Source organism: Microcebus murinus, chromosome 24 (assembly GCF_040939455.1).
Source record: "Microcebus murinus isolate Inina chromosome 24, M.murinus_Inina_mat1.0, whole genome shotgun sequence".
Classification (NCBI taxonomy): Eukaryota; Metazoa; Chordata; class Mammalia; order Primates; family Cheirogaleidae; genus Microcebus; species Microcebus murinus.
Genome location: NC_134127.1, coordinates 26,111,091 through 26,134,527, shown reverse-complemented (window position 1 = coordinate 26,134,527; position 23,437 = coordinate 26,111,091). Strand labels below are relative to the sequence as shown.

At 48.2% G+C, this 23,437-nt stretch overlaps 2 protein-coding genes across 2 annotated transcripts; both read right to left on the bottom strand.

The window, feature by feature from the left end:
- Window positions 1-240: 240 nt before the first annotated feature.
- Window positions 241-1,926, bottom strand: LOC142864125 (ubiquitin carboxyl-terminal hydrolase 17-like protein 6). Its single transcript, XM_075997275.1, has one exon. The coding sequence runs from the start codon at window positions 1,924-1,926 to the stop codon at window positions 241-243; it is 1,686 nt and encodes a 561-aa protein (XP_075853390.1).
- An 11,972-nt stretch (window positions 1,927-13,898) lies between these two features.
- Window positions 13,899-15,476, bottom strand: LOC142864124 (ubiquitin carboxyl-terminal hydrolase 17-like protein 6). Its single transcript, XM_075997274.1, has one exon. The coding sequence runs from the start codon at window positions 15,474-15,476 to the stop codon at window positions 13,899-13,901; it is 1,578 nt and encodes a 525-aa protein (XP_075853389.1).
- Between the last annotated feature and the right edge of the window lie 7,961 nt (window positions 15,477-23,437).

The window sequence follows — 23,437 nt, the reverse complement described above, 5'->3', positions numbered from 1 at the left end:
CATATACAGTGAACATCTGCACGCAGAAAGTTCCTTCAAATGTTCAGAACACTCAAAAATCCAAAGAAAATATTTCACATATGTGGCCACATCCTGGAATGCAGCCACCAGGAACCAATGGCTGCAGGTGCTTGTAGCCAAACCGGACCTCTTCATTTCCAAGTTTCTTCCTCCAGTACTGACTTGTGTGTGTGTGTGTGTGTGTGAGTCACTGCACATGCATCAGTTCTCATCCTGATATTACTGGAACACAACCAGAGAACTTGTGCCGTGCTTGTTCCTCCTCTTGCTACCCCTGGCCCTCCCACCCACACAAGGGACTTTGCTAGCTTTCAGGGACACCTGGTCTCTTTCTTCCTTGTCTGATGTGGGCAGCAAGTTATTGTCCTTTGTCATCTCCGTCTTGTATTTTGGTGGATGAATCACAACTGCATTGGAAGGCAGGGTGGATTCAATTTTTCGGAAGTTCACCGCAGGCTTTGGTCGGTTTTGTTCCAGGAGGCACTTCCACTGATCTAAGGAGAGCTCCGTAGTTGCTGTCTTTTCCAAGCGTTCCTCAAACTCGGGAATCTTGACGCCAGAGTCACTTTTGAGCTCCCGTTGGGTTGCTCCCTTGTCCGTGTCTTCAGCCCCACGGGCTCTTGGTTTCTTCCCTCTGGAGGCACACCCACCGTCTCTCCCCAATTCACTCTTCTGGATGTAAAAGAGAAGGTAGGCAGGTTGACTGAGGACAGAAGAAATGTGACAGGCGGTCACCTTAGCATCATCCATTTTGTACCACTGGCCATTCCCAGCTTTGACATAGCAGAAGTAATGTCCACTTTGACAGCTGCTCCCAGCATGGACCAGCACAGCATACAGGAGGTAAACAAGGGGTCCTCTGTTCCGCTGAGACATGTATGGTTGCATGTCAAGGCACTCGGGATATTGCACTTCTTTTGCAATTTTGTTGCCTGTGACATCTGAGAACCTTTTCAACACAAGCATCAGGACCTTGGAGGCAGTGTGCACAGTCAGAGACTTGGACGCAGGGACCTTCTTTAGACAAGTACCACAGTGATAGGCATCCTCTCCGTCCAGGTGCTCGGGCTTCACCAACCATTGCAAAGCTTGGTTGAGGCTCTGAGCTGCCTCGATATCCAAGGCGATGTCCAGGTAAGGTTCAAAGGTGTCTGAAATGCCATGGCAGTGCAGACACTTGATCTGAGACCTCCAGTAGCCTCCAAATATTTGACGGATTAGGGTTGTGTCCTCAGAGTGACCGTCTAAGGGCTCGTGCCCAGACAGACAAGCTCTCTTCATGGCATCCACAGTGCACATGAGAAACTCATGGGCATCTTCCTGGTCGTATCTGTGGAAGCCAGCAGCCAGTGCCAGCGAGGGCTTGATCACCTGGCCAGGCTGGGTTAGCACCCGGGTGACATGAGCTTCCATAGTGCACAGCATGCAGCATTCCTGACGACGACAGCTTAGAGAATGCTCCTGGGACAGCACATAGTTGGCGAGGGGTGGTGTGTACGTCAGGCACTGCAGTGCAGCATTCATGTAGCACGTGTTTCCCACATTGCAGAGCCCAGCACCAACCCCATAAGGTCTCTTCCAGGTCAGCAGCAGTTTGTCCCTGGGAGCCAATGGCTTTGTCCCAGGAGCCTGTTTTAAATGCAGGTCGGGATCTCTCTTAGATAACAGTGAAGAGTTCTTAGGTCGGTAACAACTGGGGTTATCCATATCGTCAGCTAAATTTGGCTGAGAAATTTTGAGTTTTGCAAAGGCATTGAAAGGAGGCTCCCCTCCCTGGAGGACTGAAGCAGCCTTCATGTTTCCGGGAGCGATGATCCCGAAGCTCCCCCGCTGGGACCGTAAGTTGAGGAAGGACGATGCTTTCCCTTCTGAGAGCGCCTTCAAATGGCAGGTCCGGCTCCACATCAGCCTTTTTATAGCTAGCCCGACTCACCACACCCACTCCCGAGGCACAACATCCACCAGTCACGTCCAAGCACTCAATCAGATTAGGAAGCCTCAGGGTGTGTTCTCTGGCAGTCCCCAGATAATCCGACCAGCACCCTCCCCATTACTATTTGTGCAACACCTGGGGCAGATTGAACTAGCAGGATCCCGATTAAGTACCCTTAATCGGGATTTAACAAGGGTGGGGTGGTGGACATATATTTGTCCTAGCCCTTTGAAAACCATAATGGGGGAACGTTAGATATTGAATAACAAGTCGGACTCACGCTTCGAGATTTTATTTCTCATTGCAAAGCTACAGTTCCTAAGGCAGAATGGCACTGGTGTAAGATCAGACCTAGAGACCAATGGAATAGAGCAAAAGGCCCAGAAATAGCCCTCCTTCTATGGTCAATAGAGTGAATGATTGGTGCAAAGGTAATAACACTTTTCAGTGTGGACAGGATAGTGTTTTCAAAAAAGGCTGCTCTGAAACTTCGATATCCACAAAATAATGTAAATTTCCACACTCAGCCCTCAAGTCACAGAAAGATGCCTCTGCTTCTCAGACTCCAAAGTGCAGTTTCGAAATCTCGTCACCCCTTCCACGGCTCAGGCCTGCCGCTACAGCCAGCACACCCACTCACTAGGTAAAAGGTCAACAATCAGATCCAAACCATTAATGGCCTCAGGGGGATTACAGTGGGGTCCCTTGTATTCTGGTGGGAATCCCATGGGCCTAATCCACGTTACTATTTATTGAACACCGGAAGCAGATTCCGATATCAGTATTGTCCTGAAATACCCTGAGAGTACCTCTGAGTCACGGTGGTGGGTTTCCCTCTGTCTGGCTTCTTCCAACAGAAAGAGAAGGGATAACATGGGAAGAAGTGACGTGTGTATGCCTCTGTGTGCGTTTGTGTGTCTGTGTGTGTGCGTGTGTGTTTATCTATACTTTCATGCGTTTACATGTGCGAAGCACTAAAATGCCTTAGGATGCTGATAAGCAGAATTTGGACTCTTCCTTCCTGATTTTATGTCTTACTACAAACTACATTAATAAGTCACTGCGTTGCTGGCACAAGATCAAACCTAGAGATCAAAGGAACAGAATCCGTAGCCCAGATACAGCCCCTGCCGTCTGTGGTGCACTGGGTTGAGTGATTGATACAAGCGTGTCCAAACTCTTATGGAGAAAGTGCAGTCGTCTTTATAAAATACAGGATTGTGAAACTCTGATATCCACAGGAAACCTTAAAAGTTTGACCCTAAACAAATACGACACAAAATAACAAAATTACCTGGCAGAAAATACGAAAGTGTATCTTTAAATTGATGAACAAGTAAATATACAAAGTAAACGATGAAACGTTTAGAAGATGACATGGGGGATGTGTTCTCGGCACTGAATTTCTGGGGATTTCTTGGATATAACACCAAAGAATAGGCACAAAAGAAAAAAGCAAGTAAATTGGGGTTTATCTAAATTAAAACTTTTATTCATCATGGCCACCAGGAAATGAGTAACAATAAAACGCAAAGGATGGGAGAAATTATTTGCCAATTTTATATGCGATAAAGGACCAGGTAACCAGAATATTAAAACTTGTATGCAACTTAAAACAAAATTAAAAGCAAAAGGTACAAAAATAGCATTTTTCCTAGAAAAGATGCACAATGGCCAATGAATTCATAAACGGATGATCAATATCGTTATATATTAGGGAAGCACTAATCAAAATACAATGAGATAATGCTCTGCTACTGTGAGGGTGGCTAAAGTTTCAATCAATCAATCAACCAACCGATCAATCAAAGCGGAGACCAAGAAGCGCTGTTAAGGAGGTAGAACAATGGAATCTCCTTACATTGGTATTCAGAAAGAGATCATGATGAAATTCCTGTCCAAAACAACATGACCATTCATTACAAAGTTAAACACATAATCATCACATGATCCAGAAACGGAACTCCTATGTATATACACAAAGGATTGAAAAGCAGACACTCAAAGAAATATTTGTGCATCGTTGTTCATATTATCAAAGTTCACAACATCAAGGGTGAAAAGAAACCAAAGATTCAACGGTGGATGAATGGATTTAAAAACTGTGGCGTTTGGGTGTGTGTTTTCCTGTGTGTGTCACGGAACATCGTTGAGCCTTGAAAATAAAGTTGTCTGTATTCAGGTTGCTAATGGAGGAGAGAGAGTGGAAATGAAGCTTCTATCCACCAACATTGCAGAGGTGAAAACAACGTTCACCGTGTCTGTACACATAAGTAGAAGACGGAAATGAAGATGCAGAAAACAGAGCTCCATCTGCCTCTCTAGAGGCATTTTAGGAGCAATCCTTGGAGGCACAAGGCAAGGTGAAAAATCAGCCAGTCACTCAAGGGCAAATACTTGAGGATTCATGTCAGGAGAGGTCTCCAGACCAGTCACTTCCATGGTGACAGAAAGGAGAACTGTAGTGTAGAAGGATTTCCCAGAGGGAAAACGTGGAGTGAAGGTTTGAACATTGCCGAGTTTCAGTTGGGAAAATGAGAAGTTCCAGAGGACGGTGGTTAGGGTTACACCTCAAGGTGAATGCAATGAATCTCGGGGAATCACAAATGGAAATACAATTAAAATGCTTCATCTAATATTAAGTACATTTCAGCTCAATAAAAATGCAAAGTGCAAGATGAAACAGGTGTATGTACAAAACTTTAATTTTCCTAAAGAAAGCATATGTTCTTAAAACCGTGCAGGTATACCAATACATTTGTTGTAAATAGGCTTCCAAATGGCAAACGACAAAGAGGAGTGCTTCCGTTCCCGGGACCATTAATGGAAACGTAACTGGATTACGCTGATTAGGTCAGGTCACACCCACAACTGCCAACCCACGGAACTGTATAAAAGTCGGCTCAGACAGGAAGCCTCCCTCAGTGCCCCTTGCCCAGGAGTCCCGGCTGCTGCAGCACACCCGGCGCAGAGCTGGCCCCGCAGTAGGCTCCCCTCCTCTGAGAACCCACTGACAGACAACAGGGGGTCCCCGCACTTCAGGTTGGTGACTTGCACTGATGTCTTCAGAAAATTAGTAGAGTACAAGAAATACATGGTATTCAGGTTGTAGGTCAAAGATAGGTATTCTGTTTTTATGATTGTACTTCTTTGAAAAGAGACCTAAAATACTTGAGTGAAATGCCAATTATCTCACACAAATTCACATTCCTAAGGAAATACACCCCCCCCCAACCCCCGACTTTGTAGGGAAACGGTTTTGGAAACGTGGTGCTATTGTCCGTAAGCAGTAAAGGCTGAATATTTCAGTTCTCCTTCGTTTCTTCAAACAGTTCACTGTGCACGTTTTAGAAAATACATAGAGGGTGGGCTTGTGGAGATAGGACAGTTAATGAAAGACTGTAGACCATAAACTTGCAGCAGAGCAGGGGAAAATTACATTTGCGTGTGAATTTGAGTTAGGAAATTGAATATTTTACCATCGATAGTGACAATTCAAAAGGTAACAGGAAAGCATGTTTGATTTCAGATTTTCAAATATTTGTGCCCCACGATTCTGGATCCCATTTTCTGTAGCTTCGATTTTTTGTCGCTCCTGGAAAATATTGTCCTTCATTTCACTCATAGAGGAAAGTGTCATAGAGCTTATCAAAGTCTGCAGCGTCAACGATTCTGGGGTAAAAACCTAAATTGATCGTTTCAGTACGTCAGGTCTAAGACAGGGCCCTATTTTGGGGATCGGTAATGATAGGAGAGGAAGGGAACACATCAGGGAATGAGAGTCCACTTTGTGAGGAAAGGACTTGAGGAAGTGGCTGACATGGCTTCCTTAAGGGGAAGAAGGTGTCGCGGGAATTTTTTGCACTATGCGAATTCATAGTGCTCTTAACGATCTTTTTTTTTTCTTTTACTCAGCAGATCCAAAGGTCCACCCCTGAGGTCATCCAACCTCAAGCTGCCGGGAGATGAGACGGGTGGCGGGTCACTACCCACAGTCTGAGAAGAACACACTCAGCAGAGCCCAGACTATGAGGAAGCAGCAGAGGGGACTCGCAGGGCCCAGGGCTCCCCGACCCGAGGAAGAGAATCCCAGGGTAAGGGGAGACGACGATCTTTGGGGATCAGGGGACACACAGACCTCAGAGTCGGGGAGTGACTGTAGAAAATTCTGACACCATAAGCCAGTTTTCATTCCTACCCAAGGATGGCCCTGCCCGAGGCCTCCTTACCATCAGGGGAGTCTGTCAGAGACTCTGAGGACCAAACTCACCTCCCAGTGAGTTCACGTGCAGCCAGGATTTTGTCCTGGTGCTGAGATCTGGTTCATGGCGCCCACCCCTAGAACCTTTAATCTCTACTCCTAATGCCCTTCCTAACGGGTGCTTTTGGTTATGACGTCCTGGCTCGAGTGTGCAAGCACCTAATTGGCTACTTGTGGCGCTCACCTCCCTAAAAGCAATATTCAGGTCTGAATGGAAACTCTGTCCTTACGTTGCCGTTGGACGGCTGCCCCTGACTGCTGCTGAATCGCTCGCTGACCACTGTCCTTGTTCACCCACAGGTCAAGTGCAGGGACTGTGGGGCTTTTGGACACACGGCCAGAAGCACCAGGTGCCCCATGAAGCGCTGGGGTGGAGCCCTGGCGCCGCAGCCCTTGGGCCCCAATAGGGGGAAGGAGAACCTGGCACCCCGGAAGCCCCATGATCTCCAGGACCCAGTGTCACTCGACCAGAGTGAGAGGGAGAAGGAGCAGAGACCGAGGTGAGCCATGGGGGAGGTGTAGCCGCTGCCTGGGCCCTGGACCCCCAAAAGGTGGTGTGTCTCCTTCTCACACCTCGTGCACAGCCTCGTGCAGGCAAGGAAAACAGTACTGGGGGGACAAAGGGCCAGGAGGTCCCTTTCGGGTAGGTCTCCTGCCCCAGGAGCTCTCTCTCCTCCTGCACATTCAGGAAGGGGAGGCCGGAGCAGCTGCTGAGCTTGTGCACATGACCGGCAGAAAGGGTGTGGAGACTTCAGGAAAGTCCTTGCTGGGAAAACCCGGAGGGCTGCCTGGAGTAGGGCAGGGATCTGACAAGAGGGAAGGTGCAGCTTTAGCCCAGGTCACGGGGCTTCAACACCTGTGTCACACCCAAACAGTCACTGGGACCCTGCCCCCAAAAGGATTCCTCCCTGTGTGGACGGGAAATCCCTGGGTGTTGATCACACCCTTTGTTCCGCAGGCAGGAGCAGCAGCAGAGGAAGTCTGTCCTGCAGGCGTTTCCCAGGACACCCCAAGGGAGGCCCCAGCAGGACTGCAAGGAAGTGCCGCAACCTTGTGCCTACCTGAGGGTGAGTGTGGCCCTGGTCCCTGCTCCCTGGGCCTGCTGGGCACCCCCGCTGCGTGTCCCTCCAGGCCCCGCTGTGTCTAGTCCTAGTTCTAGTCCTTACCCCCGAGCGAGTGTTAGTTAGAAATCCTTTGGGGCCAAGCTGATTCCAGTTTGTGTCCCTCTCAGATGTCATTTTTCCCATTTCCTCGTTTCAGCAAATTTACTTCCAAGCCTCCCAACGCTATGTGTGTGGGGGCACGTGCAAATCTGTTACCAGATTATTGCAAAAGCCAGAATCCTACATCCAGAAACACACATCTCTTGAGTGGATAAATATTCCGAAATTCCCTGTCCCGCCTCCTCACCCACCCAACTGCTCTCTGAAGAACATGAGGCAGTTACACTCCATGGGATGAAACGTGTGTTTCAAGGTCCTGCAGAGGGGGCGCTGATTTGAAGACCACCCTGTGGAATAGGACCTAGTCCGGGATCCCGTTCATTCTGTACTTGTCCCGATCACCCCAGGTGGAGAGCCTGTCCATATTTAGAATGACTTCTCATAATTAGGTCCTCGTGATATCTAAGTTGCTTGGATCCTCGTTTCTAATCCTATGTGGTTGATTTTCATGTTGAGTCGTCGGTGAGGAGTTTCTAACGTGTGTTCTGCCTTTTCCTACAGATTCCGAGCAGACCCGTGCCGGTCTACACAACCAACGACAGGCCTGCCCTGGACCCTCCTCTTAGAAGCCAGCCACCTGCCAGGGATGACATGAGCTCCACGTTCTCCTCACTGTCTCCCATGGAAATGCAGAGACTGAGCTCCTTCTGCAGTAGTGGACCAGATAGAGGACAGGCAGGGCTCCTCACAGAGACCCCGAAGCCTGCGTTCAAGGGCTACGGCCAGGACCCTCTCGCCATTGACAGGCTGGCCCCGAGCAGAGGTGACCGCAGCTTCCTTGGAGCTCCCCACGCTGCCTCCACAACCCCTGTCCTGGGAGACGTCCTCAAGCCCCAGGCAGGGCACAAGCGTCCTGTTCTGATCTCACAGCCCTGCCCACCGCCTGCCACACGGAGCTCGGGCCAAGACTTCAATCTCAGCATCAGGGCACCCGGCAAGAGACCTGCAGAGACCCCCACCCAGACTTGCCAGCGTCCTCCAAAGAAACCCAGACGAAACCCCTTGGAGACACCTCAGAAGAGCACTCAGAGGCCGAAGCTGAGCCCTGTGCGGGCTGACCTGTCTCCACCAAGAGAAGCTGGACTTGAATGCAAAGTGGCGCCTCAGTGGACCGGGAAGAGTGCAAGCCAGGTGCCCAGCAGTGACCTGCAGCCTCCACATGGCAGAAGTCTCCTGAGCCCTGTCCAGGCCTGCACCGAGCCCCGTCTCCCGTCACCCAGCCCTGCTCCAGGCCAGCCCCTCAGGATGGCCTTCAGGAGACTGGACAGCGGGCAGTGGAGCTCCAGGCTCCTGCCAGCTCCCTCCTGCCTCCTCCCTGAGAAGCCAGGTCCTCCTGCCCAGAACCCTCACGCCCCAGAGAAGTCTGAGGCTCCCTGTGCCCGGGTCCCACCGAGTGTCCTGTATGAGGACCTTCGGCTTTCCTCGTCCTCTGAGGACACTGACTCCGAGTGAGACATTGTGTACTTGGGGTCCAAGTGTGTGTACTTCGCGGTGTCTGGCTGGTGCCTGGGTCCTTCATCTCTGAAGCCCTGTCCCGTCCTCAGGGGAGAGGCTTTGACTCTGGAAGTTGTCAGGGGAACCCAGGCTTGGGATATTTCTTCACCTTGTACATTGGAGTTCTCTAATGTCACTGTATGAAAGTCTCTTTGCACTTTGCTTCTCTGTCAATAAAATTGTCACCTCGATACCAGGCCGTGTCCTATTTTTTCTTTATCCCAGTGCAAATTACGTAAAACCTATCTCTATAGGTGGAAGTTTATGGAAGGTGATGAGGAGGCTGGCAGGTCTAATGGCTCCTTAACAATTCAGAATCTCAGGCAAAATTCATCTCCATCCGATCCCAAGCCACTAAGATTGTGGGAGGGACCTGTGGATTTACATGGGGACAAGGACCCGTGCGCTGTTCGTTCTGGTCAGCCAGATCCCCACACTTAGCTTCCTGAGCTGGGAAAGAAGCCCCAGCACACGACCCCTCCACCCCGACCCTCACACCCCAGGAAAAATAGGCGTCGTTCTCCAGAGGATCCCCCATCGCCGCCGCCCCCACCCCCCAAAACATCACTTTCCTTTGCCGAGTCCTAGTAAACTTAGATCAAAATAGGAGTCTGAGGAAGGCAGCCTATGGAAATTTATGTGTATGCCCCTATTAATGCAAACTTCACTGGGCATCTGCTCCGTGTCCACACCCTCCTTACTGTACACCCTGTGCTGAGAACTTCAAGATGTTACCAGAATCAATTCCATAGCTGCTCAGGGAGGAACGCCCATGTCCTGGGAGGAAGGAGGACATGGGGACTGGGAGGGAGCAGCAGGGCAGGAGCAGACACTGCAGAGTGTGAGGAAAAACTGTCTCTGCCGGGATTCTGCTCTCAGGAGGAGTGACCTCCGAGCTCCCCTCATGGGTACAAGCTTCTGGAGACAAAATGACGTCAAAATCCCAGGCTGCTGCTACCAAAGGTGTAGAAGAGACACCCACACACAACCCTGCCGTCTCTGGTGGACGGGTTTGAGTCACTGACACCAGGGTGTCAAAACTTTTCTAGGCACAAGGGCATTCCTTGCCTAATAGGGTGCCGTGAAACTTAGACTATCCGAAGAAACCCCAAAGTTGGACCTTACACAAAAAAACACCCAAAGAAATAAAATTCCTAGACACAAAATACTGAAATACAACCTGAAATTCAGAAAACACTAAATGTACAAAGTAAACCATGAAACGTAGAAGAACATATGGGGGGAATGTTCAGGGCACGGGATTTTCTAAGGATTTCTTGCACATGACACCAACAATCAGGCATAAGAAAATAAATAGATTGGGGTGTATCAAAATTGGAACATTTTTTATTTTTCTCCAGCATATTGTGGGGGTACAAATGTTAGGGTCATGTCTATCACCCTTGCCCACCCCCTCCTTTGAGTCAGAGCTTCAAGCATGTCCTTCCCCCAGTTGGTGCGCAGTGCATTCACTATGAATGTATATAACCGTCCCCTCTCCCGCCACCTGCCCGACACACGATAAATGTGATTCCTTTATGTCCACTTAGGTGTTGATCACTTAATACCAATTTGCTGGTGAGTACATGTGATGCTTATATTTCCATTCTTGGGATACTTCACTTAATAGAATGGGTTCCAGCTCTATCCAGGAATAAACAAATGATGCTGCATCACCGTTGTTTCCTACAGCTGAAGAGTACTCCATGGCACACATATACCACGTTTTATTAATCGACTCATGTATTGATGGGCACTTGGGTTGTTTCCGCTTCTTTGCAATTGTGAATTGTGCTGCCTGAACATTCGAGTGCAGGTGTCTTCTTCTTAGAGTGACTTTTGTTCTTTTGGAAGGGTGCCGAGTCATGGGATTGCTGGATCAAAGGCTAGATAGACTTGTTGATCCAGTCGCTTTAGGGAATCTCCATATTGCTTTCCACAGAGAATGAACTAGTTTGCAGTCCCACCGGCAGCGTAAGAGTGTTCCTATCTCTCTGCATCCACGCCAACATTAGAACTTTTATGCTTCAAGGCCACTCTAAAACAATGACGGAACTACCAAAAGGAGGCGACAAAATATTTGCAAAATATATTTCTGATCAAGAAGGAGTATCCATGACTTGATACTACTATGCAAAAAAAGAAAAAAAAAAAAAAAAAAAAGAAGGAGTATCCAGAATATTACAAAAGTTTGTGACTTAGAAACAAATTAAATCCCAAAAATGTATAAAAGTAGACGTTTCACCAGAGAAGATATGAAATGGCCAAAGAATTCTTGAAGGGAGGCTCAAAATCCTTCTTTATTAGGGAAACACTACTCCAAATACAAAGAGATAATGCTCTGCTCTTCTGAGGCTTGAGACATTCAATCTATCAGTCAGTCAAAGCAGAGATTCAGAACCATTGTTCAGGATATATTGAATGAGAATCTCTGCACATTGCTACTGAGAATGAGAAAATGAGGAAACTCCTGTGGAAAACCACACGACCATTCCTCACAAAATTAAATGGATAATTATCATATAAGGCAGAAACGTCCCTCTTAGCTACATAGACAAAAGACTGAAAGGCAGACGCTCTAAGAGAAACTTCTATACCTTTCCTCATTCTACCAAAATTCCAGAAAGGACACAGTGAAAACCACCCAAATATTCAACAGTGGATGAACGGATGAAAACAATGGGGTGTTTGGGTGTGTGTTTTTCTATGTGTGTCCCGTAACATCATTTTGCCTTAACAATAGATAAAGTGGCCTCTTTGAAGGTTGCTAAGGGAGGAGACTTGGTGGTAATAAAGCTTCTGTCAGCCAATATGAGAGGGGTGAAAACAACGTTCACAGTGTCCGTACAAATAAGTGGAAGATGGAAATGAAAATGCAAGAAACACAGACCCATCTGGCTCTCTAGAGGTATTTCAGAAAAACTTCCTTGAGGCACAAGGCATGGTGAAACATCAGCCAGTCACCCAAGGACAAATACTTGAGGATTCATGCCATGTGAGTTCTCCAGACCAGTCACATCCGTGGTGACACAAAGGAGAATTGTAGTTTGGAAGGAGTTCCCAGAGGGAGAACGTGGAGTTAAGGATTAATACATATAGAGTTTCAGTTGGGAAAATGAGAAGTCCCTGGGAGGTGGATGGTGGTTAGGGTTACACCTGAAGGAGAATGCACTGAATGTCACAGAATCCTGCTCGGGTGAATACGATTAAAATGCTGCATTTCATATTAACTATATTTTATTTCAATAAAAATGCAAAGTGCAAGATGAAACAGGTATATGCACAAAAATTTATTTTTCCTACACATGGAAGTGGTATCTCGGGATTAGAACACAAGCATGAGTGTGATTTAAAGCTCACCAACTGCATTGAATGTGAGCCCAATTGAGAATAAGTCTGCACCCAACACTTACCACACTTGAATTTTCACAAACATCACTCAGATACATTGTTTTTTAAAAATTATTATTACATTTTTATTTTTACACTTTAAAAATACAGAGTTTATTATATGTCTATTATGGTTCCATAAAATTATATTTAATAATTGAAGGATATGTGTTTTTTTTTCGGCATATTATGGGGGTACAGATTTTAAGGTTTCAATAAATGCCCAGTCCCCCCCTCCCCCAACAAGTCTGAGTCTTCAGCATGACCATCCCCCTGATGCCGCACATCTCACTCATTATATATGTTTCCCCCTCCCCCTCCCACCTGACCAATACCCTATTACTGTAGTACCTATGTGTCCACTTAGGTGCTGCTCAGTTCATACCAATTTGCTGGTGAGTATATGTGGTGCTTGTTTTTGCATTCTTGGGAAACTTCACTTAATAGTATGGGTTGCAGCTCTAACCAGGAAAATGTAAGATACATTGTTAATGTGTATGTTTTTGATTCATAAGGGGTGAGTTTTACCATAGATTTCTGTATTTCTAATAAGGTGCTACCAAGGTTTTCATTGCTCTCACATAATTAAACATTGATGACTATAACTACCAAGAAATTGAACTGGGGTGTTTTAGAAATTAAGCTCTTTGCAACATAGGGAGACACCAAACGCACAACAACAAAACATTCGCCGGGCACGGTGTCACCTGCCTGTTGTTGCAGCTGAGCCAGGAGGATGTCTGAAGCCTGGAGTTGGGGGTAGCAGTGAACTGTGACCTTGCGACTGCATCCGCTCCACCCTGGGTAAAGAATGAGTCTCTGCTGCCGAGGGAAAAAAGGAACTACAGTACCTATGTCACATTGGGATGAATTTTATTAACATTTAACAGATTTTAAAACTACAGCTTTGCAATGAAATTTAATAACCTCATACAGACAAGTCCATATTGGATCATGAAGCACAAGGAGCACCATATCTAGAAAAAATGTAGACTTTCCAGCCTACTGTATCCAGAGAACACACCATTGCACTTAATTTGATAACCCACCAAAATCCATGGAACAATCTTTACCAGCTGAAGGCTTGGAGCGGTAAAACCATCATACGTGTCTTGAAACCTTACTCCTATTTCAATTACTTAAAGTGTCGCACATGATTCCCAGATATCCCACGATACCAAAAGGCAAACATCTCACACCCACCCACAAGTGAGAACAAGTACTAACACAGCACCACCAGAAAATCATGAGACTCCATATTAAATTCCACACACTCTAAAAACCTCACAGTGGAATCCTACACTTCAAAACCTAAAAATCAGAATTCACAATGAATTTCATATACAGTGAACATCTGCACGTAGAAAGTTCCTTCAAATGTTCAGAACACTCAAAAATCCAAAGAAAATATTTCACATATGTGGCCACATCCTGGAATGCAGCCACCAGGAACCAATGGCTGCAGGTGTTTGTAGCCAAACCGGACCTCTTCATTTCCAAGTTTCTTCCTCCAGTACTGACTTGTGTGTGTGTGTGTGTGTGAGTCACTGCACATGCATCAGTTCTCATACTGATATTACTGGAACACAACCAGAGAACTTGTGCCGTGCTTGTTCCTCCTCTTGCTACCCCTGGCCCTCCCACCCACACAAGGGACTTTGCTAGCTTTCAGGGACACCTGGACTCTTTCTTCCTTGTCTGATGCGGGCAGCAAGTTATTGTCCTTTGTCATCTCCGTCTTGTATTTTGGTGGATGAATCACAACTGCATTGGAAGGCAGGGTGGATTCAATTTTTCGGAAGTTCACCGCAGGCTTTGGTCGGTTTTGTTCCAGGAGGCACTTCCACTGATCTAAGGAGAGCTCCGTAGTTGCTGTCTTTTCCAAGCGTTCCTCAAACTCGGGAATCTTGACGCCAGAGTCACTTTTGAGCTCCCGTTGGGTTGCTCCCTTGTCCGTGTCTTCAGCCCCACGGGCTCTTGGTTTCTTCCCTCTGGAGGCACACCCACCGTCTCTCCCCAATTCACTCTTCTGGATGTAAAAGAGAAGGTAGGCAGGTTGACTGAGGACAGAAGAAATGTGACAGGCGGTCACCTTAGCATCATCCATTTTGTACCACTGGCCATTCCCAGCTTTGACATAGCAGAAGTAATGTCCACTTTGACAGCTGCTCCCAGCATGGACCAGCACAGCATACAGGAGGTAAACAAGGGGTCCTCTGTTCCGCTGAGACATGTATGGTTGCATGTCAAGGCACTCGGGATATTGCACTTCTTTTGCAATTTTGTTGCCTGTGACATCTGAGAACCTTTTCAACACAAGCATCAGGACCTTGGAGGCAGTGTGCACAGTCAGAGACTTGGACGCAGGGACCTTCTTTAGACAAGTACCACAGTGATAGGCATCCTGTCCGTCCATGTGCTCGGGCTTCACCAACCATTGCAAAGCTTGGTTCAGGCTCTGAGCTGCCTCGATATCCAAGGCGATGTCCAGGTAAGGTTCAAAGGTGTCTGAAATGCCATGGCAGTGCAGACACTTGATCTGAGACCTCCAGTAGCCTCCAAATATTTGACGGATTAGGGTTGTGTCCTCAGAGTGACCGTCTAAGGGCTCGTGCCCAGACAGACAAGCTCTCTTCATGGCATCCACAGTGCACATGAGAAACTCATGGGCATCTTCCTGGTTGTATCTGTGGAAGCCAGCAGCCAGTGCCAGCGAGGGCTTGATCACCTGGCCAGGCTGGGTTAGCACCCGGGTGACATGAGCTTCCATAGTGCACAGCATGCAGCATTCCTGACGACGACAGCTTAGAGAATGCTCCTGGGACAGCACATAGTTGGCGAGGGGTGGTGTGTACGTCAGGCACTGCAGTGCAGCATTCATGTAGCACGTGTTTCCCACATTGCAGAGCCCAGCACCAACCCCATAAGGTCTCTTCCAGGTCAGCAGCAGTTTGTCCCTGGGAGCCAATGGCTTTGTCCCAGGAGCCTGTTTTAAATGCAGGTCGGGATCTCTCTTAGATAGCAGGGAAGAGTTCTTAGGTCGGTAACAACTGGGGTTATCCATATCGTCAGCTAAATTTGGCTGAGAAATTTTGAGTTTTGCAAAGGCATTGAAAGGAGGCTCCCCTCCCTGGAGGACTGAAGCAGCCTTCATGTTTCCGGGAGCGATGATCACGAAGCTCCCCCGCTGGGACCGTAAGTTGAGGAAGGACGATGCTTTCCCTTCTGAGAGCGCCTTCAAATGGCAGGTCCGTCTCCACATCAGCCTTTTTATAGCTAGCCCGACTCACCACACCCACTCCCGAGGCACAACATCCACCAGTCACGCCCAAGCACTCAATCGGATTAGGAAGCCTCAGGGTGTGTTCTCTGGCAGTCCCCAGATAATCCGACCAGCACCCTCCCCATTACTATTTGTGTAACACCTGGGGCAGATTGAACTAGCAGGATCCCGATTAAGTACCCTTAATCAGGATTTAACAAGGGTGGGGTGGTGGACATATATTTGTCCTAGCCCTTTGCAAACAATAATGGGGGAACGTTAGATATTGAATAACAAGTCAGACTCACGCTTCGAGATTTTATTTCTCATTGCAAAGCTACAGTTCCTAAGGCAGAATGGCACTGGTGTAAGATCAGACATAGAGACCAATGGAATAGAGCAAAAGGCCCAGAAATAGCCCTCCTTCTATGGTCAATAGAGTGAATGATTGGTGCAAAGGTAATAACACTTTTCAGTGTGGACAGGATAGTGTTTTCAAAAAAGGCTGCTCTGAAACTTCGATATCCACAAAATAATGTAAATTTCCACACTCAGCCCTCAAGTCACAGAAAGATGCCTCCGCTTCTCAGACTCCAAAGTGCAGTTTCGAAATCTCGTCACCCCTTCCATGGCTCAGGCCTGCCGCTACAGCCAGCACACCCACTCACTAGGTACAAGGTCAACAATCAGATCCAAACCATTAATGGCCTCAGGGGGATTACAGTGGGGTCCCTTGTGTTCTGGTGGGAATCCCATGGGCCTAATCCACGTTACTATTTATTGAACACCGGAAGCAGATTCAGATATCAGTATTGTCCTGAAATACCCTGAGAGTACCTCTGAGTCACGGTGGTGGGTTTCCCTCTGTCTGGCTTCTTCCAACAGAAAGAGAAGGGATAACATGGGAATAAGTGACGTGTGTATGCCTCTGTGTGCGTTTGTGTGTCTGTGTGTGTGCGTGTGTGTGTTTCTATACTTTCATGCGTTTACATGTGCGAAGCACTAAAATGCCTTAGGATGCTGATAAGCAGAATTTGGACTCTTCCTTCCTGATTTTATATCTTACTACAAACTACATTAATAAGTCACTGCGTTGCTGGCACAAGATCAAACCTAGAGATCAAAGGAACAGAATCCGTAGCCCAGATACAGCCCCTGCCGTCTGTGGTGCACTGGGTTGAGTGATTGATACAAGGGTGTCCAAACTCTTATGGAGAAAGTGCAGTCGTCTTTATAAAATACAGGATTGTGAAACTCTGATATCCACAGGAAACCTTCAAAGTTTGACCCTAAACAAATACGACACAAAATAACAAAATTACCTGGCAGAAAATACGAAAGTGTATCTTTAAATTGATGAACAAGTAAATATACAAAGTAAACGATGAACCGTTTAGAAGATGACATGGGGGATGTGTTCTCGGCACTGAATTTCTGGGGATTTCTTGGATATAACACCAAAGAATAGGCACAAAAGAAAAAAGCAAGTAAATTGGGGTTTATCTAAATTAAAACTTTTATTCATCATGGCCACCAGGAAATGAGTAACAATAAAACGCATAGGATGGGAGAAATTATTTGCCAATTTTATATGCGATAAAGGACCAGGTAACCAGAATATTAAAACTTGTATGCAACTTAAAACAAAATTAAAAGCAAAAGGTACAAAAATAGCATTTTTCCTAGAAAAGATGCACAATGGCCAATGAATTCATAAACGGATGATCAATATCGTTATATATTAGGGAAGCACTAATCAAAATACAATGAGATAATGCTCTGCTACTGTGAGGGTGGCTAAAGATTCAATCAATCAATCAACCAACCGATCAATCAAAGCGGAGACCAAGAAGCGCTGTTAAGGAGGTAGAACAATGGAATCTCCTTACATTGGTATTCAGAAAGAGAACATGATGAAATTCCTGTCCAAAACAACATGACCATTCATTACAAAGTTAAACACATAATCATCACATGATCTAGAAACGGAACTCCTATGTATATACACAAAGGATTGAAAAGCAGACACTCAAAGAAATATTTGTGCATCGTTGTTCATATTATCAAAGTTCACAACATCAAGGGTGAAAAGAAACCAAAGATTCAACGGTGGATGAATGGATTTAAAAACTGTGGCGTTTGGGTGTGTGTTTTCCTGTGTGTGTCACGGAACATCGTTGAGCCTTGAAAATAAAGTTGTCTGTATTCAGGTTGCTAATGGAGGAGAGAGAGTGGAAATGAAGCTTCTATCCACCAACATTGCAGAGGTGAAAACAACGTTCACCGTGTCTGTACACATAAGTAGAAGACGGAAATGAAGATGCAGAAAACAGAGCTCCATCTGCCTCTCTAGAGGCATTTTAGGAGCAATCCTTGGAGTCAAAAGGCAAGGTGGAAAATCAGCCAGTCACTCAAGGGCAAATACTTGAGGATTCATGTCAGGAGAGGTCTCCAGACCAGTCACTTCCATGGTGACAGAAAGGAGAACTGTAGTGTAGAAGGATTTCCCAGAGGGAAAACGTGGAGTTAAGGTTTGAACATTGCCGAGTTTCAGTTGGGAAAATGAGAAGTTCCAGAGGACGGTGGTTAGGGTTACACCTCAAGGTGAATGCAATGAATCTCGGGGAATCACAAATGGAAATACAATTAAAATGCTTCATCTAATATTAAGTACATTTCAGCTCAATAAAAATGCAAAGTGCAAGATGAAACAGGTGTATGTACAAAACTTTAATTTTCCTAAAGAAAGCATATGTTCTTAAAACCGTGCAGGTATACCAATACATTTGTTGTAAATAGGCTTCCAAATGGCAAACGACAAAGAGGAGTGCTTCCGTTCCCGGGACCATTAATGGAAACGTAACTGGATTACGCTGATTAGGTCAGGTCACACCCACAACTGCCAACCCACGGAACTGTATAAAAGTCGGCTCAGACAGGAAGCCTCCCTCAGTGCCCCTTGCCCAGGAGTCCCGGCTGCTGCAGCACACCCGGCGCAGAGCTGGCCCCGCAGTAGGCTCCCCTCCTCTGAGAACCCACTGACAGACAACAGGGGGTCCCCGCACTTCAGGTTGGTGACTTGCACTGATGTCTTCAGAAAATTAGTAGAGTACAAGAAATACATGGTATTCAGGTTGTAGGTCAAAGATAGGTATTCTGTTTTTATGATTGTACTTCTTTGAAAAGAGACCTAAATACTTGAGTGAAATGCCAATTATCTCACACAAATTCACATTCCTAAGGAAATACACCCCCCCCCAACCCCCGACTTTGTAGGGAAACGGTTTTGGAAACGTGGTGCTATTGTCCGTAAGCAGTAAAGGCTGAATATTTCAGTTCTCCTTCGTTTCTTCAAACAGTTCACTGTGCACGTTTTAGAAAATACATAGAGGGTGGGCTTGTGGAGATAGGACAGTTAATGAAAGACTGTAGACCATAAACTTGCAGCAGAGCAGGGGAAAATTACATTTGCGTGTGAATTTGAGTTAGGAAATTGAATATTTTACCATCGATAGTGACAATTCAAAAGGTAACAGGAAAGCATGTTTGATTTCAGATTTTCAAATATTTGTGCCCCACGATTCTGGATCCCATTTTCTGTAGCTTCGATTTTTTGTCGCTCCTGGAAAATATTGTCCTTCATTTCACTCATAGAGGAAAGTGTCATAGAGCTTATCAAAGTCTGCAGCGTCAACGATTCTGGGGTAAAAACCTAAATTGATCGTTTCAGTACGTCAGGTCTAAGACAGGGCCCTATTTTGGGGATCGGTAATGATAGGAGAGGAAGGGAACACATCAGGGAATGAGAGTCCACTTTGTGAGGAAAGGACTTGAGGAAGTGGCTGACATGGCTTCCTTAAGGGGAAGAAGGTGTCGCGGGAATTTTTTGCACTATGCGAATTCATAGTGCTCTTAACGATCTTTTTTTTTTCTTTTACTCAGCAGATCCAAAGGTCCACCCCTGAGGTCATCCAACCTCAAGCTGCCGGGAGATGAGACGGGTGGCGGGTCACTACCCACAGTCTGAGAAGAACACACTCAGCAGAGCCCAGACTATGAGGAAGCAGCAGAGGGGACTCGCAGGGCCCAGGGCTCCCCGACCCGAGGAAGAGAATCCCAGGGTAAGGGGAGACGACGATCTTTGGGGATCAGGGGACACACAGACCTCAGAGTCGGGGAGTGACTGTAGAAAATTCTGACACCATAAGCCAGTTTTCATTCCTACCCAAGGATGGCCCTGCCCGAGGCCTCCTTACCATCAGGGGAGTCTGTCAGAGACTCTGAGGACCAAACTCACCTCCCAGTGAGTTCACGTGCAGCCAGGATTTTGTCCTGGTGCTGAGATCTGGTTCATGGCGCCCACCCCTAGAACCTTTAATCTCTACTCCTAATGCCCTTCCTAACGGGTGCTTTTGGTTATGACGTCCTGGCTCGAGTGTGCAAGCACCTAATTGGCTACTTGTGGCGCTCACCTCCCTAAAAGCAATATTCAGGTCTGAATGGAAACTCTGTCCTTACGTTGCCGTTGGACGGCTGCCCCTGACTGCTGCTGAATCGCTCGCTGACCACTGTCCTTGTTCACCCACAGGTCAAGTGCAGGGACTGTGGGGCTTTTGGACACACGGCCAGAAGCACCAGGTGCCCCATGAAGCGCTGGGGTGGAGCCCTGGCGCCGCAGCCCTTGGGCCCCAATAGGGGGAAGGAGAACCTGGCACCCCGGAAGCCCCATGATCTCCAGGACCCAGTGTCACTCGACCAGAGTGAGAGGGAGAAGGAGCAGAGACCGAGGTGAGCCATGGGGGAGGTGTAGCCGCTGCCTGGGCCCTGGACCCCCAAAAGGTGGTGTGTCTCCTTCTCACACCTCGTGCACAGCCTCGTGCAGGCAAGGAAAACAGTACTGGGGGGACAAAGGGCCAGGAGGTCCCTTTCGGGTAGGTCTCCTGCCCCAGGAGCTCTCTCTCCTCCTGCACATTCAGGAAGGGGAGGCCGGAGCAGCTGCTGAGCTTGTGCACATGACCGGCAGAAAGGGTGTGGAGACTTCAGGAAAGTCCTTGCTGGGAAAACCCGGAGGGCTGCCTGGAGTAGGGCAGGGATCTGACAAGAGGGAAGGTGCAGCTTTAGCCCAGGTCACGGGGCTTCAACACCTGTGTCACACCCAAACAGTCACTGGGACCCTGCCCCCAAAAGGATTCCTCCCTGTGTGGACGGGAAATCCCTGGGTGTTGATCACACCCTTTGTTCCGCAGGCAGGAGCAGCAGCAGAGGAAGTCTGTCCTGCAGGCGTTTCCCAGGACACCCCAAGGGAGGCCCCAGCAGGACTGCAAGGAAGTGCCGCAACCTTGTGCCTACCTGAGGGTGAGTGTGGCCCTGGTCCCTGCTCCCTGGGCCTGCTGGGCACCCCCGCTGCGTGTCCCTCCAGGCCCCGCTGTGTCTAGTCCTAGTTCTAGTCCTTACCCCCGAGCGAGTGTTAGTTAGAAATCCTTTGGGGCCAAGCTGATTCCAGTTTGTGTCCCTCTCAGATGTCATTTTCCCCATTTCCTCGTTTCAGCAAATTTACTTCCAAGCCTCCCAACGCTATGTGTGTGGGGGCACGTGCAAATCTGTTACCAGATTATTGCAAAAGCCAGAATCCTACATCCAGAAACACACATCTCTTGAGTGGATAAATATTCCGAAATTCCCTGTCCCGCCTCCTCACCCACCCAACTGCTCTCTGAAGAACATGAGGCAGTTACACTCCATGGGATGAAACGTGTGTTTCAAGGTCCTGCAGAGGGGGCGCTGATTTGAAGACCACCCTGTGGAATAGGACCTAGTCCGGGATCCCGTTCATTCTGTACTTGTCCCGATCACCCCAGGTGGAGAGCCTGTCCATATTTAGAATGACTTCTCATAATTAGGTCATCGTGACATCTAAGTTGCTTGGATCCTCGTTTCTAATCCTATGTGGTTGATTTTCATGTTGAGTCGTCGGTGAGGAGTTTCTAACGTGTGTTCTGCCTTTTCCTACAGATTCCGAGCAGACCCGTGCCGGTCTACACAACCAACGACAGGCCTGCCCTGGACCCTCCTCTTAGAAGCCAGCCACCTGCCAGGGATGACATGAGCTCCACGTTCTCCTCACTGTCTCCCATGGAAATGCAGAGACTGAGCTCCTTCTGCAGTAGTGGACCAGATAGAGGACAGGCAGGGCTCCTCACAGAGACCCCGAAGCCTGCGTTCAAGGGCTACGGCCAGGACCCTCTCGCCATTGACAGGCTGGCCCCGAGCAGAGGTGACCGCAGCTTCCTTGGAGCTCCCCACGCTGCCTCCACAACCCCTGTCCTGGGAGACGTCCTCAAGCCCCAGGCAGGGCACAAGCGTCCTGTTCTGATCTCACAGCCCTGCCCACCGCCTGCCACACGGAGCTCGGGCCAAGACTTCAATCTCAGCATCAGGGCACCCGGCAAGAGACCTGCAGAGACCCCCACCCAGACTTGCCAGCGTCCTCCAAAGAAACCCAGACGAAACCCCTTGGAGACACCTCAGAAGAGCACTCAGAGGCCGAAGCTGAGCCCTGTGCGGGCTGACCTGTCTCCACCAAGAGAAGCTGGACTTGAATGCAAAGTGGCGCCTCAGTGGACCGGGAAGAGTGCAAGCCAGGTGCCCAGCAGTGACCTGCAGCCTCCACATGGCAGAAGTCTCCTGAGCCCTGTCCAGGCCTGCACCGAGCCCCGTCTCCCGTCACCCAGCCCTGCTCCAGGCCAGCCCCTCAGGATGGCCTTCAGGAGACTGGACAGCGGGCAGTGGAGCTCCAGGCTCCTGCCAGCTCCCTCCTGCCTCCTCCCTGAGAAGCCAGGTCCTCCTGCCCAGAACCCTCACGCCCCAGAGAAGTCTGAGGCTCACTGTGCCCGGGTCCCCCCGAGTGTCCTGTATGAGGACCTTCGGCTTTCCTCGTCCTCTGAGGACACTGACTCCGAGTGAGACATTGTGTACTTGGGGTCCAAGTGTGTGTACTTCGCGGTGTCTGGCTGGTGCCTGGGTCCTTCATCTCTGAAGCCCTGTCCCGTCCTCAGGGGAGAGGCTTTGACTCTGGAAGTTGTCAGGGGAACCCAGGCTTGGGATATTTCTTCACCTTGTACATTGGAGTTCTCTAATGTCACTGTATGAAAGTCTCTTTGCACTTTGCTTCTCTGTCAATAAAATTGTCACCTCGATACCAGGCCGTGTCCTATTTTTTCTTTATCCCAGTGCAAATTACGTAAAACCTATCTCTATAGGTGGAAGTTTATGGAAGGTGATGAGGAGGCTGGCAGGTCTAATGGCTCCTTAACAATTCAGAATCTCAGGCCAAATTCATCTCCATCCGATCCCAAGCCACTAAGATTGTGGGAGGGACCTGTGGATTTACCTGGGGACAAGGACCCGTGCGCTGTTCGTTCTGGTCAGCCAGATCCCCACACTTAGCTTCCTGAGCTGGGAAAGAAGCCCCAGCACACGACCCCTCCACCCCGACCCTCACACCCCAGGAAAAATAGGCGTCGTTCTCCAGAGGATCCCCCATCGCCGCCGCCCCCACCCCCCAAAACATCACTTTCCTTTGCCGAGTCCTAGTAAACTTAGATCAAAATAGGAGTCTGAGGAAGGCAGCCTATGGAAATTTATGTGTATGCCCCTATTAATGCAAACTTCACTGGGCATCTGCTCCGTGTCCACACCCTCCTTACTGTACACCCTGTGCTGAGAACTTCAAGATGTTACCAGAATCAATTCCATAGCTGCTCAGGGAGGAACGCCCATGTCCTGGGAGGAAGGAGGACATGGGGACTGGGAGGGAGCAGCAGGGCAGGAGCAGACACTGCAGAGTGTGAGGA